General features: G+C 42.0%; 2 protein-coding genes across 3 annotated transcripts; both read right to left on the bottom strand.

Annotated features, from left to right (window-relative positions):
- Window positions 1–422: 422 nt before the first annotated feature.
- On the bottom strand, window positions 423–4,428 carry LOC129761160 (uncharacterized protein K02A2.6-like). Its single transcript, XM_055758871.1, has 2 exons — window positions 3,252–4,428; window positions 423–3,184 (listed from the first exon to the last, which is right to left on the bottom strand). Exons 1-2 carry the CDS (start codon window positions 4,426–4,428, stop codon window positions 423–425), a joined length of 3,939 nt encoding a protein of 1,312 aa, XP_055614846.1.
- A 5,836-nt stretch (window positions 4,429–10,264) lies between these two features.
- Window positions 10,265–11,996, bottom strand: LOC129776013 (uncharacterized). 2 transcript variants are annotated; one of them, XR_008743046.1, is made up of 5 exons: window positions 11,536–11,996; window positions 11,216–11,479; window positions 11,034–11,158; window positions 10,871–10,968; window positions 10,799–10,813 (listed from the first exon to the last, which is right to left on the bottom strand). XR_008743046.1 is itself a non-coding variant. In XM_055781382.1 (4 exons), exons 1-4 carry the CDS (start codon window positions 11,777–11,779, stop codon window positions 10,341–10,343), a joined length of 1,269 nt encoding a protein of 422 aa, XP_055637357.1. In that variant the 5' UTR covers window positions 11,780–11,984; the 3' UTR covers window positions 10,265–10,340. The 2 variants fall into 2 exon arrangements, 1 of the variants encoding a protein (XP_055637357.1); XM_055781382.1 differs by having other exon boundaries at window positions 10,265–10,813; window positions 10,871–11,158; window positions 11,536–11,984.
- Window positions 11,997–13,810: the final 1,814 nt, after the last annotated feature.

Genomic DNA, 13,810 nt, shown 5'->3' with positions numbered 1-13,810 from the left:
GTGCTACGTGACCCACACAACCTTCCTGAATTCGCCACCCGTGGCGTCACCTTCCTCCTCCCGAAAGACAGCAACACATTGAACCCATCAAAGTACAGACCGATAACGTGCCTATCGAGTCTGTACAAAATACTGAGCAGTGTCGGGTCAACACTTCAATAATAATACTTATCCTCAGCAATTAGTTTTATATCAGACTTCATTGTACAGCACACCAAACATCTCCGTCCGCTCGCTATCCCTACTACCATTCAACCCCCTTTTCTCTATCTACTCTCTCTGACCTTCTACGTCCTCTTTCTTTCTCATATATGCTCACATCATACTCTCTGCGTTCAGCACTACTTCTTACTCGAGGGACAAGACCCTACATCCAACCTTCTCTTTAATAAAATTTTTGTGTTTCATAAGCAACATAATCTTTAAAATTCTTCGGCTGAACTCTCAACCGTTTTGTAGATATAGGTACATCGATCATTCTCCGCGAGGTCCTCCGATAACAATTCTTTATTCTGTAGCTCGCCCTCTTCTTCACTCGAGCCACTTGACGACACCGATTCTTGTCCAGTCTCAGCCTTTTTGAGATGCACTACATTACGTTTTAGTCTTTTACCCGATACAGTCGAACGTAGGGTCACTTCCGAACCCTGTCTGTCAGTTACTTCAAAATGTTCCGGCGAGAAATCTGTTGATAGCTTGTTATCCTTTATCGTTCGTTTAACAAAAACCTTATCGCCTACCGCCACCGGATTTGTGCGGGCCTTCCGTCTTGCATCTGCGTACATCTTTCCCTTCGCTTTAAACAAACGATCACGATCCCTTGTATCAGCATCGTTACGCATAATAGCAGGCACTGCCGGTAATTTTCTTCTTATGCGCCGTACGAACATCATCTCCGAGGGTGACTTTCCTGTAATAGAGTGGTCAGTAGCGTGATATGCCAACAAGAATTTCCGTAATTCCATACGCCAATTCTGCCACAATTCCTGAGCGATACGTAATCGTTTGAGAATAGTACGATTTTGACGCTCCACTTCGCCGTTAGCTTGTGGCCAGTATGGTGTGGTGTTTACTAAATCGATCCCAAATTCTTTACAGAACTGTCGAAACTCCACGCAATCACCGCTGAGCTGAGGTCCATTGTCAGCTCTCATAACCCGAGGAATACCATATCTGCTGAACATGGTCGCCAACTCGACCACTGTATCCTTTGTTGTAATCGATGTCATTTCAGCCACTTCGACATAGCGACTATAATAGTCAACGGCTACTAATAAATACTGACCTTCCGGCAGTGGCCCCAAAAAGTCTATTGCTATTTCCTCCCAAGGGCTTGTCGGTAACTGTTTACGGATCATAGGCTCCGGTGGGTCGGGTGCAGCAACCAGGGTACAGGGTTGACATTTTCTCACAAACATCTCAATATGCTTGTCCATTTTTGGCCACCAGGTTACTGCTCGTAAAAAGGTCTTCATCATCCGTATGCCCAAATGTCCTTCATGTGCAATCTCCAACACGCGATCACGCAGCTTAACTGGAACTACCACACGATCTATTCGCAATAAAACTTCTCCAACACAGCATAACTCATTCGCAAAAATACGGAAATCGATTGGCATTTCATCGTGACTGTTATTCTGAAGACTCTTGATTACATGTTGTAGTTCTGGATCTAGATTAGTGGCTTCAACTAATTCTTTCCACTCAATGGCCACCGCGCTTGCAGACATATTCGCAATCTCTTTAACCATTACCTCCTCCAATTCATCAAACGCTACGGGTCGCAGAGTTGTCAGTCGAGATAGCACATCTGCAATGTTTTGATCTCCAGGAATATACGTAATAACGTATTCAAAGCTCTGAAGTCGAAGAACCCATCGCTCGATTCTAGCGCATGGTCTAGAACGATGAGTGAAGAGATAGACCAACGCCTTACAGTCAGTTAGCAACTCAAAAACCTTTCCGTAGAGATAGATATAAAATTTCTCCACGCTCCAAACCAGGCTCAGGGCTTCCTTCTCGGTGCGACAGTATCGCCGTTCTGTCTCGGTTAACGATTTCGATGCGTAGCTTATTATTCGATGCTCTCCTTCCCTATTCACTTGTACGAGTATGGCTCCCAGTGCAGACGGACTAGCATCCGCCATCACGAGTGTACGATCGCGTACGTTAAAGAAACCAAGTGCCGCAGATTCGGTCATCGCCTTTTTAATATTTTGAAATGCTTCATCCTGTTTTCCTTCCCACTTGAAGATGACTCCCTTTTTAGTTAATTCTCTCAAAGGTTTGTCAATAGAAGCCAAATTAGGGATATAACGATTCAGGTAGTTAGCTAACCCAAGGAAACTACGTGTTTCGTTAGGGTTTTCTGGCTTCCTGAATGATAATAAAGCCTCTATCTTTGCATTCGAAGGACTAATTCCCACTTTCATAATTTTGTGTCCCAAAAATTCGAGCTCAGTTACCCCAATGACGCATTTTTTCCAATTGAGTTGAACGTTTCGCTTCTTCAGTCTGAGAAGTACCTGATTTAATCGAGCATCATGCTGCGCATCGTCCTTTCCTTCGATATAAATGTCATCAGCCCCATCACAACCAGCCAAGATAGAGTCCATAGTCTTTTGGAATATCTCTGGCGCCGTAACTAATCCGAACGGCATTCGCTTGAAGCGTAAAATCCCTCGGTTTGTAATAAATGTCGTAATATCACGAGACTCTTCATCCAGTTCAAGTTGTAAAAACGAATCCATTATGTCAAGCTTGCTCCGAATCATATCACGACCGACTCGCGCCAGAAAATCATCGATTGACGGCATAGGATGCCTTTCCCGAAGAACTGCCGCATTCACTCTGCGCAAGTCCAAACAGATTCTGGGCTCGCCGTTTGCCTTGCCGACGACTACAAGAGGAGACACCCAACTCGTTGGACCTTTCTTTTCCTCTATAATGTCCCTACGCATTAACTCGTCCAATTTTCGATTGACTGCGTCTTCCAAAGCTACCGGCAGTTTTCTCACCGGTTGAAAAACTGACTTCAAAGTTTGATTCATGTGGATATGAATTTGTAAATCATTTATCTTGGATAGTGTCTCAATTTTCTCATCTATTTGATTGATGTTTACTCCAATCTTGAGCACCCCAAGTTCCTTGGCCGTAGTATCACCAAGGAAGACAGCGCTGGCCGCTTTTTATAACAAAAAATCTCGCTTCTGCTAGGTTTTCTTCAATTGAGATATCTGCTACAAACGTACCCAAAATGGTCATAGGCTGATCGCTAGCGTATCCTTTCAATACATGCATACTTCCTCTCTCTGAACTTTTAATACGAATACCTTCCGCTTTCAGCCTCTCCCAAGCCAGTTCGGATACCAAGTTAACTTCCGCTCCTGAGTCCACCAACATCTCCAGATTTATTCCACCTACCACACATTTGATCATATTCGAGTTATTCCCAGAGTAAAATGCGTAATATGTTCTCTTGGAATCTTCCGCGTTCGCTGTCGCTACCGAACAAACATTTCCTGTTGACCTGTGTTCGTCCGCATCATTGGCTTCTACGGTGCGTATTCTTTTTGGCTTTCCTCGATTTTGTTCTTGAACCACGGATAGAGACTTCCGAATACGACACTGGGACTCGAAATGTCCTACTCGCTTGCAGTGGTTGCATACCCTACCTCGTGCCGGGCATCTTGTGTCCGAAGAAATGTGTCCACTGAACCCACGTTTGAAGCACTTGTATTGGTCGTTAGTTTTTCGGAATTTGCCCTCTGTTGCCGATGAGTATTTTTTCTCCTTGTAGGTTTGAATTTTATACACACGTCCTGCTACATTTTCTTCTTCATCAGTTGTTCCGATAATCTTGATTTGTTGTTCCACTTCTTCCAGGGACTTTCCGAATTTCTCGATCTCCTCCACAGAGCGGTCTTTTTGAAAAATACGCTTTCGTAGCTCCTCGGAGCGACATCCCTCCGCAATCGTATCAACTAACATTATGTCAAATAGAATACCTCGGACTTTTTCCGGATATTTTTCTAAGCCACATTCACCGATTTGCTGTCGCACCCTTACAACAAACTCTGCAAACCGTTCTCCTTGAAGCTGCTTCAGACGTCTCAGTTTGTGCCGTTCTAATACATCTTGTCGCCCTGGCTTGAAGAAGTCATCAAAAGCTTGAATGACAACATTGTAATATTGCTTTTCGGGAGTTACATAGGAAAACTTTTCCACGTCAGGTAAATTCTGAAAAAGAGCTTGCAGTTGAGGTCCGCCAAAGTGCAACAGCTTTGACCGCTTTTTCTTCTGGTCGCTAATATCTTCGGATTCGAAATAGCACTCGAGCGATCGCTTCCAGATTACCCATTCTCTCTGTAGTTTTCCTTTGTCGATATCGCTGCACTTGAACGGTGGCAAAACTCGAGACTGCTCCATCTAAAATCAAATTTGAAAAAACCGAATTAAATATCTTATGTTGCTCCATGTCAATACTCAACGAACTAACTCTGACTTTTATTCCAAGTCAGATAGGAACAACACTTATGCAAGCTTGATTAATTGAAACAAAATCGTCAATCATCGCTATGTTACTTCAACCCAAATAAGCATAAAAATCAATTAAATGGCAAATCTATTCCATAGAGGCGAATGAACTGCAAAGTTTAAAGCCTCTTAAAAACAAAGAAGAAGAAGAGTCTATTCCAAACTGACTTCCGGTGGTTCTCAAACCAAGAATATCAATTCCCAATTCAATTACCTTAACATAGTCGATTCCCAAACCGACCCTATCGATTCCCAAATCGATGATTTACTCCGTCGGTTCCCAAACCGACACTATCGATTCCCAAATCGATTATTCACTCAGTCGATTCCCAAACCGACGCTATCGATTCCCAAATCGATAAAATAACATAGTCGATTCCCAAACCGACACTATCGATTCCTGAATCGATGACATAAAATAGCCGATTCCCAAACCGACACTTTCGATTCCCAAATCGATTATTTACTCAGTCGATTCCCAAACCGACACTATCGATTCCCAAATCGATGACATAACATAGCCGATTCCCAAACCGAAACGACGTTATCGATTCCCGAATCGATCGATTTCCTTATGGTTTCAACACTTCACACATTTACTATTAAATTCCTGTTGTATCACAAAAAAAAATCAACGCCCGAAAATCAAAACACATAAATTCAACAGCATTAAATCTTACAAAATCACTTCCAATTCCCTATCTTCCTCCAGTCAAACCACCATCATTCCAGGTAAACTATTTCTATTTTGTTAGTCGGCCATTTTGAATAGCGGCTTCGTTTCGCCTCGTTCGGAACTATTTTATCATCAATGCTTTCTGGATCCTGCCCGCAAATCCATTGCTCACCCTACTTGCTTTCTCCTCGTCGCCAATTGTCGGGTCAACACTTCAATAATAATACTTATCCTCAGCAATTAGTTTTATATCAGACTTCATTGTACAGCACACCAAACATCTCCGTCCGCTCGCTATCCCTTCTACCATTCAACCCCCTTTTCTCTATCTACTCTCTCTGACCTTCTACGTCCTCTTTCTTTCTCATATATGCTCACATCATACTCTCTGCGTTCAGCACTACTTCTTACTCGAGGGACAAGACCCTACAAGCAGCATAATTACCGCCAAAGTTTCTGCTCACTGCGAACAGCATCACATCATCGCAGAAGAGCAGAAAGGATGCAGGAAAAATACGCATGGCTGCAAAGACCAGGCCATCATCGACGCAGCCATAGTCGGCCAGGCGGTATATAACCAGCGGAACCTAAGTATGGCCTACATCGATTACAGGAAGGCTTATGACTCCATACCTCACTCGTTTCTCGTCCGGGTATTGGAGCTCTACAAAATTGATCCCGTCGTCGTTAGGTTCCTGCAGCATGCGATGAGGCAGTGGAGTACGTCTCTGCACCTCAGTGATGGGGAAAATGTGTTGCAGTCTAGAACGCTGCAGATAAAGAGGGGGATATTCCAAGGTGACTCTTTCAGCCCGCTTTGGTTTTGTCTGGCACTGAACCCCCTCAGTAGGACGCTCAATAGAAACGGTCATGGCTATAAAATAAGGTATGGCGACGGCGCCCACGAAGAAGTGAGCCATACCTTCTACATGGATGATCTCAAGAGCCATACCTTCTACATGGATGATCTGATTCACGTCAGCGTCTAGGTGTAGCTATCCGGGTTGTCGAAGACATAAGCAGGGACATCTGCATGGAGTTCGGCCTTGACAAGTGCCGCTGTGTCCATCTGCTGAAAGGGCAGCTTACCGAATCCGGAGGTTACGAGGTCTATGACGACGAGTTCATAAGAGACATGGTTCGTGGCGAATCCTATAAATATCTTGGATTCCGACAGCTCACCGGGATTCGCCACTCCGACATCAAGACGGAGCTGCGAGACAAGTTCTTGAGTCGAGTGAACTGTGTCCTGAGGACTTTCCTCAACCCGGGGAACAAGGTACGCGCGATCAACACATTCGCGGTTCCCCTGCTGACCTTCAGTTTTGGTGTAGTCAAATGGAGCAAAACTGACCTAGAGGACCTTGAGAGGAGGATGAGGAAAGCATTTAAAGAGGCCGGAATGCACCATCCTCAATCGGCACTGGAGAGAGTTTCACTGCCACGCAAAGAAGGGGGACTTGGAATAGTCGACATATCTGCACTGTGTGTTGCCCAGGTACGACAACTGCGCGAGTACTTCGCAGAATGCGCCAACCAAAACGCGCTATACCGGGCTGTCTGCGCCGCCGACAGAGGATACAGCGCTCTGCACTTGGCGCAAGCGGAGTACCAACTCAACTGCAATCTGCAGACAGTGGAGGAGAAGATTGCAGCTTGGAAGCAGAAGGCAGTGCACGGTGCCCACCCCCATCAACTGGACCGGCCACACGTCGACAAGGCCGCATCTAATCTGTGGCTAACGCGTGGTGAACTCTCTTCAGTAGTAGAAGCCGACATGATAGCCATCCAGGACAGGATAATGCCGACGAGAAACTGCAGGCGGTACGTCTGGCATCAAGACGTTGATGACATTTGCCGGATGTGCCATCAACCAGGTGAAAACATAGAGCACATTATGGGAGGCTGTCCCGTTTTGGCCAACGCAGCCTACACCGAGCGCCACAACAACGTGGCCCGTATTGTTCATCGACAACTGGCGCTCCAATGTGCTCTACTGGAAGACAACGTACCAAACTACCGGTACCTGCCTGCACCTGTCCTGGAAAATGACCGTTTCAAGCTGTACTGGGATCGCACTGTTCTGACCGACCTCTCGATCCACCACAACCGCCCAGATATAATGGTTTACGACAAGAGCGACCGCAAAGTCACCATCATCGATGTCGCTATTCCACTGAACCAGAATCTGGAGGAGACCCACGGTCGCAAAATCTGCAAGTACCGACCATTGGCCGTGGAGCTCAAGGAACTGTGGGGGCTAAGGGAGGTCCCAAGAATTGTTCCAGTCGTTCTCTCTGGAACTGCAATTGTCCCGAAGACACTTCTGGAAGCGCTAAAGGTGTTGAATATGGAGAAGGAATTGGCCGGCATCCAAAAGTCGGTCATCCTTAGCACCTGCGCGATTGTCCGACAATTTCTCGGTCAGGACTGAAACAGCACGAGCATGCAGATACGTGCATTCCGCAGAGCCTAGTCACCCTTTGGCATTCAGAAGCCCGGGGGCAGGTGAAAATTCTGGCTAGGTTCGCCTAGTTAAGAAGTGAGATAAGTCTGCCAAAAAAAAAAAATAAGGCCATATACATGTATATGGGGTATATGAAGTAATATAAACAATAATTATACGATTTATTTTTTTCTAGGATGTATGTATATCGACTCCACGTTTGCATGCTAGGTGCATCATATACATGCAATTTATATTAATCATACTTGTATGTTTGTGAATATAATCCTCAAAATAAAATTACATTACACTAAACCTTCGTTTCGAACAACTTATACAGTAACCAAATCACGCAATAAACATCAAGAATTGCTGGGAATCTCTTATCAATATTTGTTCAAATTTAAAAATGAGCTTAACTCCACTTTTGTTGACAACTTTTATGCATTCAATTAAATCATACGATAAATCATATATAAACATAAACATTCCCACCTTTCATCCTTCATTAAACACCTCGTAGTAGAAATCTGTCAATATGCATACACTCTCCTACGAAACATAGTGGAAAAAAATATATTCGTCAATGTAAACAAGCGGTGAAAAAGGAGACACTCTTCGACGAGTGATTTGTATGAAGTTCCACTGCCGTGCTTGAAGTTACTATCCCTTGGTTGTAGTTAAAATGAATGTCTTATACCAGGGACAGACATACAGCTGTACTTGCGTTGTACGTGTACAGCGTTGTACAGGTACCATCGTACCATGACAGACATACTTTGGTTGTACATTGTACCGTATGTCAAACTGACAATCAGATATTTTTCCAATTTCCACCACATATTTCAATGAAAAAGGTTTTTATTTATTGTCTAAACTATCAAACACAACAAAAAAGTTTCCAATCTGAGTTATTAACTTAAAAGAAAGTCAATGAAAAGAACGTTTATCAAGTGATTTGATTCTGCTTGTTCATGCTACCCACCACTAACCTTCTATGGCGCTGCGCACAGTACAACTGTAGCCATGTACAGTGGTAAAACGATTCCCGGAATAAAGCGCAGGAGAAAACGACTGCAACAGAAACCACCGCTTATAAAATGTGTAGTAGGCTATAAATATTGTGGCGCGGTATTGTATTTCAAAACAAGAATTAACCGGGCAAACGTATCGCCCCAGGCAAACGTAACGCCCCGGGCAGACGTATACCGTCCGACGCTCGCTAGAGCTCGGTCGGACATTGCTAAAGGATCGTATCCTATGTTTCAAACTAACCGGGCAATCAGTGGATCCCAGGTTTGCGTGCGAGACACCGCCGCTTCCGACGGCGGGTCGGCGGTGGACTCGGATTGCGTCATCTTGGCGGCATGGGCCGCCTCGATTCCTTATCCTCGCCAAATGGGGACTTCGTCCCCATTACATTGTCCTCAGAATAAATTTCGAAAAACGAGAACAAGAGAATAAATTTATAATAGAAATGTGAGGCACATGATGTTTTTCCCGCGCCAAATATTTCTAGCCTACTACACTTTTTCTAAGCGGTTGTTTCTGTTGCAGTTGTTTACTGTGGCGATTTATTCCGGTCACCTGGTAAAACAGGTCGGTACAGGTACAGCGATTGTACCGAGTTGCTTGCATGGTTCTAGCGCTGTACATGGTGACAGACATACAATTTTGGAAGTACAATGCAAGTACAGCTGTATGTCTGTCATAAGTATTATGGAGCATTTTTGACGCGTGAAAAAAATTTAAGAGGTTGTGTCCAAGACGCGACCACATTATTGACGTAGAACTACGCTGGTATTTTGTTCAAGTACTCCGCTTTGCGCTCTTTTCAACAGAAGCCCTTTCTATTAATATTTTTGGTCTCGATTGGCGTAGGTGTCATCCTTGGTGGAGATAGTTTATCACTGTCATGCGAAACCAAATCACACACAAAATTCCAATTATTTTCTTGGTGAGCCGATGATAGCCTAGTTTGATGATTCCCCATACATTGCTTCGTATCTAGAACGATACTGAAAGTTTGCCTCAGCTAGATCCAATATTTATGCTCTAGGCAAATATTCCCCCTATATAATAGACTTTGAATCATTCCTATTCGTTGATCGCCGATAAGTTGCTCGTTATTGACGGCATGGGTAGGGATGCTCACAAATGACAAATGTATGGGAGAATTGAAATGCTTCTAGTTTTCATCAGTTTAAACCATTTATACACCAGGGGATTGTAATATACAGCATAAAAAAACAAATCTTAGGGAATTTCCGATTCGTTTGGTATGTAAATCGTCAAAATCCATTCGCGGCAAAAATAGTTATTAACGTTAACTTTATTTCATAAAAACGTGACCTGTTTTCTGATTTGGCACCCTTAAGGAAAGACGTAGTTCTACGTCAAAAAAACGATGTATCATTAATACTGAATAATAAAATTACAAGATAGTCCCATACGATTCAATGATAGCTACGCTATTATATTTTGTTAATACCTAACACCAATCAGTTGGTCTTTCAGAGTGAAGTTCTGCCTTGGTAAATCTGGTGAAAATTTCAAATGGAATTTGTATTCAAATTAACATAAAAGTATAACTGTTGATGAACATATAAAATTTATGAACCATTTATTGTTTATCACGTTCTCTACAATAACAATCCTTAACCTATATTTCCAATGAACATTCTACAGAAACTCATCTCTTAGCGGCTTTATTGCATATTCGATAGCCTTTGACTTCGAAACAGCTTTTCGTTGTATTTTTTTCTTCATAACCCCTGGTGGGCCCGTCATAACACCCGGGTTTCCAAGTTTCTTCTGTACTGTCTTCATTTTCGTCTTCTTCGTTGCTGTTGCAACGCTTGGTGGATCTATTGTCTGTACCGAGGATTCCTCCTTAGCAAAACTAGAAGCAGTATCTAGTGATCCTTGCTCCACAGCAGATCTCTGCTGCTTCTGACTTTTTACGATATTGCCTATGTCAAGTTTTTCCAAGTGTATTTTTTTATTACGATAAACATCATTCAACCGTTTTATTATGTCTGCCGGTAGAGCATTTTTATAGCACACGTATCCCATATGTTGTTGAGGAATTTGATCCAAAGCTACTACATCGCCCTCATTTTGGAAAAACATGCGTAGCACATTGTTGCTCATCTCTGTAAACCGAGAAATAACATCAAAAATGTGCGATAACACATAACGGTATTACCTACTGTGAGGGTCGCAATGTTTTTGGTACGCTAAGTCAACATGCAGTTTTCTGTCCTTAAATACATATTCATTCATATCTTTCGCTGCTTTTGCTTCACTTCTATGGGCAAAACGTACATAACAACAAACACTTCTAATATGCTGATATTCATTGTCAGTAAGTACCATCGATCCATCATTTGTTTCTAGCGAAATGTTTATAATAGATCCAAACGCCCCGAAATAATCCCGTAGTTCTTTTTTAACCACTTTCGGATCGATGTTATCGACACGGATACAATTTTCAATTCCTGAAAAATATTTTATACATTCGAGAAAATGAAAATGAAAACAGCAATATTATATACCATATTGATCAATCTGATCTACAAGCTTAGACTGGTATTTGCCATCTTTCAAATCACAGGCTTGTTCTGCTTCTTCCTTTTTAGTGAATTTAATCATTGCCACGATGGGACTATAAGGAGATATATGCTGTCTTCCAACGATTGTTTTTCCGTTGGGAGCCTTCAATTGAATACTTCCAATTTTACCAAATTTATAAAAAAGATCTTTTATCTCAGATTTCTTCGTTCCTGCTGCAATATTGCTCACAAAAATGCTCCGTTTCACTGGAAAACAAATGAGGAATTGATCAACCACGAACACCGCCTCATGAAACACTTACTTTGCTTCAAGAACTGCTCATCTCCCTCGCAAGGCTCTCCATTGAAAAAATAAGTGGAAGCTATTGAACCATCCTTGGCTTTGACTTCTTCGTCTTCATAAGTGAAATAATAAAAACTTTTTGCGCCCTTGTTTTTAATGTTAACTTTCCGGATCCGATTGAGCACTTTCTGTCTCATCTGGCGACGTCGGACCGCTGAATTCTGCTGGAGACCTTTATCGGTGCTGGACGATACAGCTTCCATGATTATTTTCGAATTGCAACTGTGGTTAAATTGTATTATTTATGATCAATTGTAAACGCTAGTTATTATTTTCAACTAGTAAACTTGTCGAAACAAATAAATAAAGAAGACACAAAACCAAACAAATTTCGAGGGGTCCATAAATTGTACAGCTTACTAATAGCGAATTCGTTTTTAAAACGGAGTCAGTGCCAAACTGACGCTTTAATAAAAAAACGTTTTCAGTTTCACGAATGCGGTGGAAGGAAGGAAGGTATTGAATTAGAGAGACTTTAAACTCTGAGAGTTCATTCGTCTCTTAAATGCGGTGGTTTGTTGGTGTGCGTTATATAGTCTGATTTGTTTATATTTACGACGGCAAATGTACAGTGTCGACGTCTGGTGGTGATATTAGTGCTTGGGAGGTAAATTGTTCTCCATCAGATCAGAAGGGCCAAGTGCAGTGTAAACATATAAAAGTTTGAATGAAAATTTTTACTTAATATTGTTTGATTACCTAACACATGTTGTTCTGACACTCACTTAACCATTTGTCGATGCATTTCCTGTTTGTTCCACAAATAATTACTATTATAACATAAAACCATCATTAGACACAGTTTTCGTTCAATATTCTGCGATATCGGAAAAAACTTTTATTTAATCACATAAAATAAATATTCGATACGTTAAAGTAAATTTTCATTCATAATTTTGATTTTGAAATTTATTCCACCTGAATATTCATCATTATTTTCACCTCCCAATGAAAGCACACGTAGCTTAATGCCGTCTACTATACTCTTCAAAATCAGAATCCGAATTGGATTACGATTCCAATAATACAAAAGCAAAAGCAGCAGGTTTTCCATTTTCATAGTCTTTATTTTTAGATTTTCCAAAACAATATTCGGAACTTGACAGTTCAGTATAGTTGTATTGGTGAACCCGAGTGCCAACCCGTGAAACATCTCAGTGCGAAACTAACAGCTTTCGGGGCGAACTAGTGCGACACTGAGTGCGAAACTGAGTGAATAAAAAAACGTTTTGACAGCAGTTAGTGCGGCACTGGGGTTGAAACTGAACAAAAACGAATTCGCTATAAGAGAAACTTTTCCTTCTTACATGCCTACAATTTCCAGGGGTATGACTAAAACGTCAAATCGCTTATATTACCAGTGTACCCAATATTGCTGCGGTTCACTGACATTTTGGTTCTGTCAACTACTGTTGTTTACAACTCGGTCCGATTATATAGTCGAATAGTGGCTAACTTTAAACTCCATGTTAAAGGTGAACACCTCCATGTGAAACCGAAATATGAAAATCGCTCATGCAGTTATAAATAAAGCATACTATTTCAGTGATTTCAACGATTTCAATCCTCGCAAATGATATGTTGGTAAACAAATGACGCCATATTGATTTTGATTTTGGGTAGCCTATATTCAATTGATGTCTGATACCAGGGACAGACATACAGCTGTACTTGCGTTGTACGTGTACAGCGTTGTACAGGTACCATCGTACCATGACAGACATACTTTGGTTGTACATTGTACCGTATCAACTGACAATCAGATATTTTTCCAATTTCCACCACATATTTCAATGAAAAAGGTTTTTACTTATTGTCTAAACTATCAAACACAACAAAAAAGTTTCCAATCTGAGTTATTAACTTAAGAGAAAGTCAATGAAAAGAACGTTTATCAAGTGATTTGATTCTGCTTGTTCATGCTACCCACCACTAACCTTCTATGGCGCTGCGCACAGTACAACTGTAGCCATGTACAGCGGTAAAACAGGTCGGTACAGGTACAGCGATTGTACCGAGTTGCTTGCATGGTTCAAGCGCTGTACATGGTGACAGACATACAATTTTCGAAGTACAACGCAAGTACAGCTGTATGTCTGTCATAAGTATAACCCCTGACAATTTTTTGCTCAGGCAGGGATGCCATTAGATTTTATCTGATCTCTACACTAGGATTGAGCGATCTTGGATCGATTTTCAGAAGATCGATCTTGTCCATTTCGATTTTCGATTTT

The sequence above is a fragment of the Toxorhynchites rutilus genome, chromosome 1 (assembly GCF_029784135.1).
Source record: "Toxorhynchites rutilus septentrionalis strain SRP chromosome 1, ASM2978413v1, whole genome shotgun sequence".
In the NCBI taxonomy this organism is placed as follows: domain Eukaryota; kingdom Metazoa; phylum Arthropoda; class Insecta; order Diptera; family Culicidae; genus Toxorhynchites; species Toxorhynchites rutilus.
Note: the sequence above shows the minus strand (reverse complement) of the source record. Positions and strands in the feature narration are given on the sequence as shown.

Bases quoted from the DNA above. Each gene is read 5' to 3' on its own strand.
- LOC129761160 (XM_055758871.1), bottom strand. From the start codon at position 4,428: ATGGAGCAGTCTCGAGTTTTGCCACCGTTCAAGTGCAGCGATATCGAC. The intron at 3,185-3,251 runs GTACGTTTGTAG...TGTTATAAAAAG, and splicing joins TCAGCCTATGACCATTTTGG to CGGCCAGCGCTGTCTTCCTT.
- LOC129776013 (XM_055781382.1), bottom strand. From the start codon at position 11,779: ATGGAAGCTGTATCGTCCAGCACCGATAAAGGTCTCCAGCAGAATTCA. The intron at 11,480-11,535 runs GTAAGTGTTTCA...TTTGTTTTCCAG, and splicing joins TGAGCAGTTCTTGAAGCAAA to TGAAACGGAGCATTTTTGTG. The intron at 10,814-10,870 runs GTAGGTAATACC...CTCGGTTTACAG, and splicing joins AAAACATTGCGACCCTCACA to AGATGAGCAACAATGTGCTA.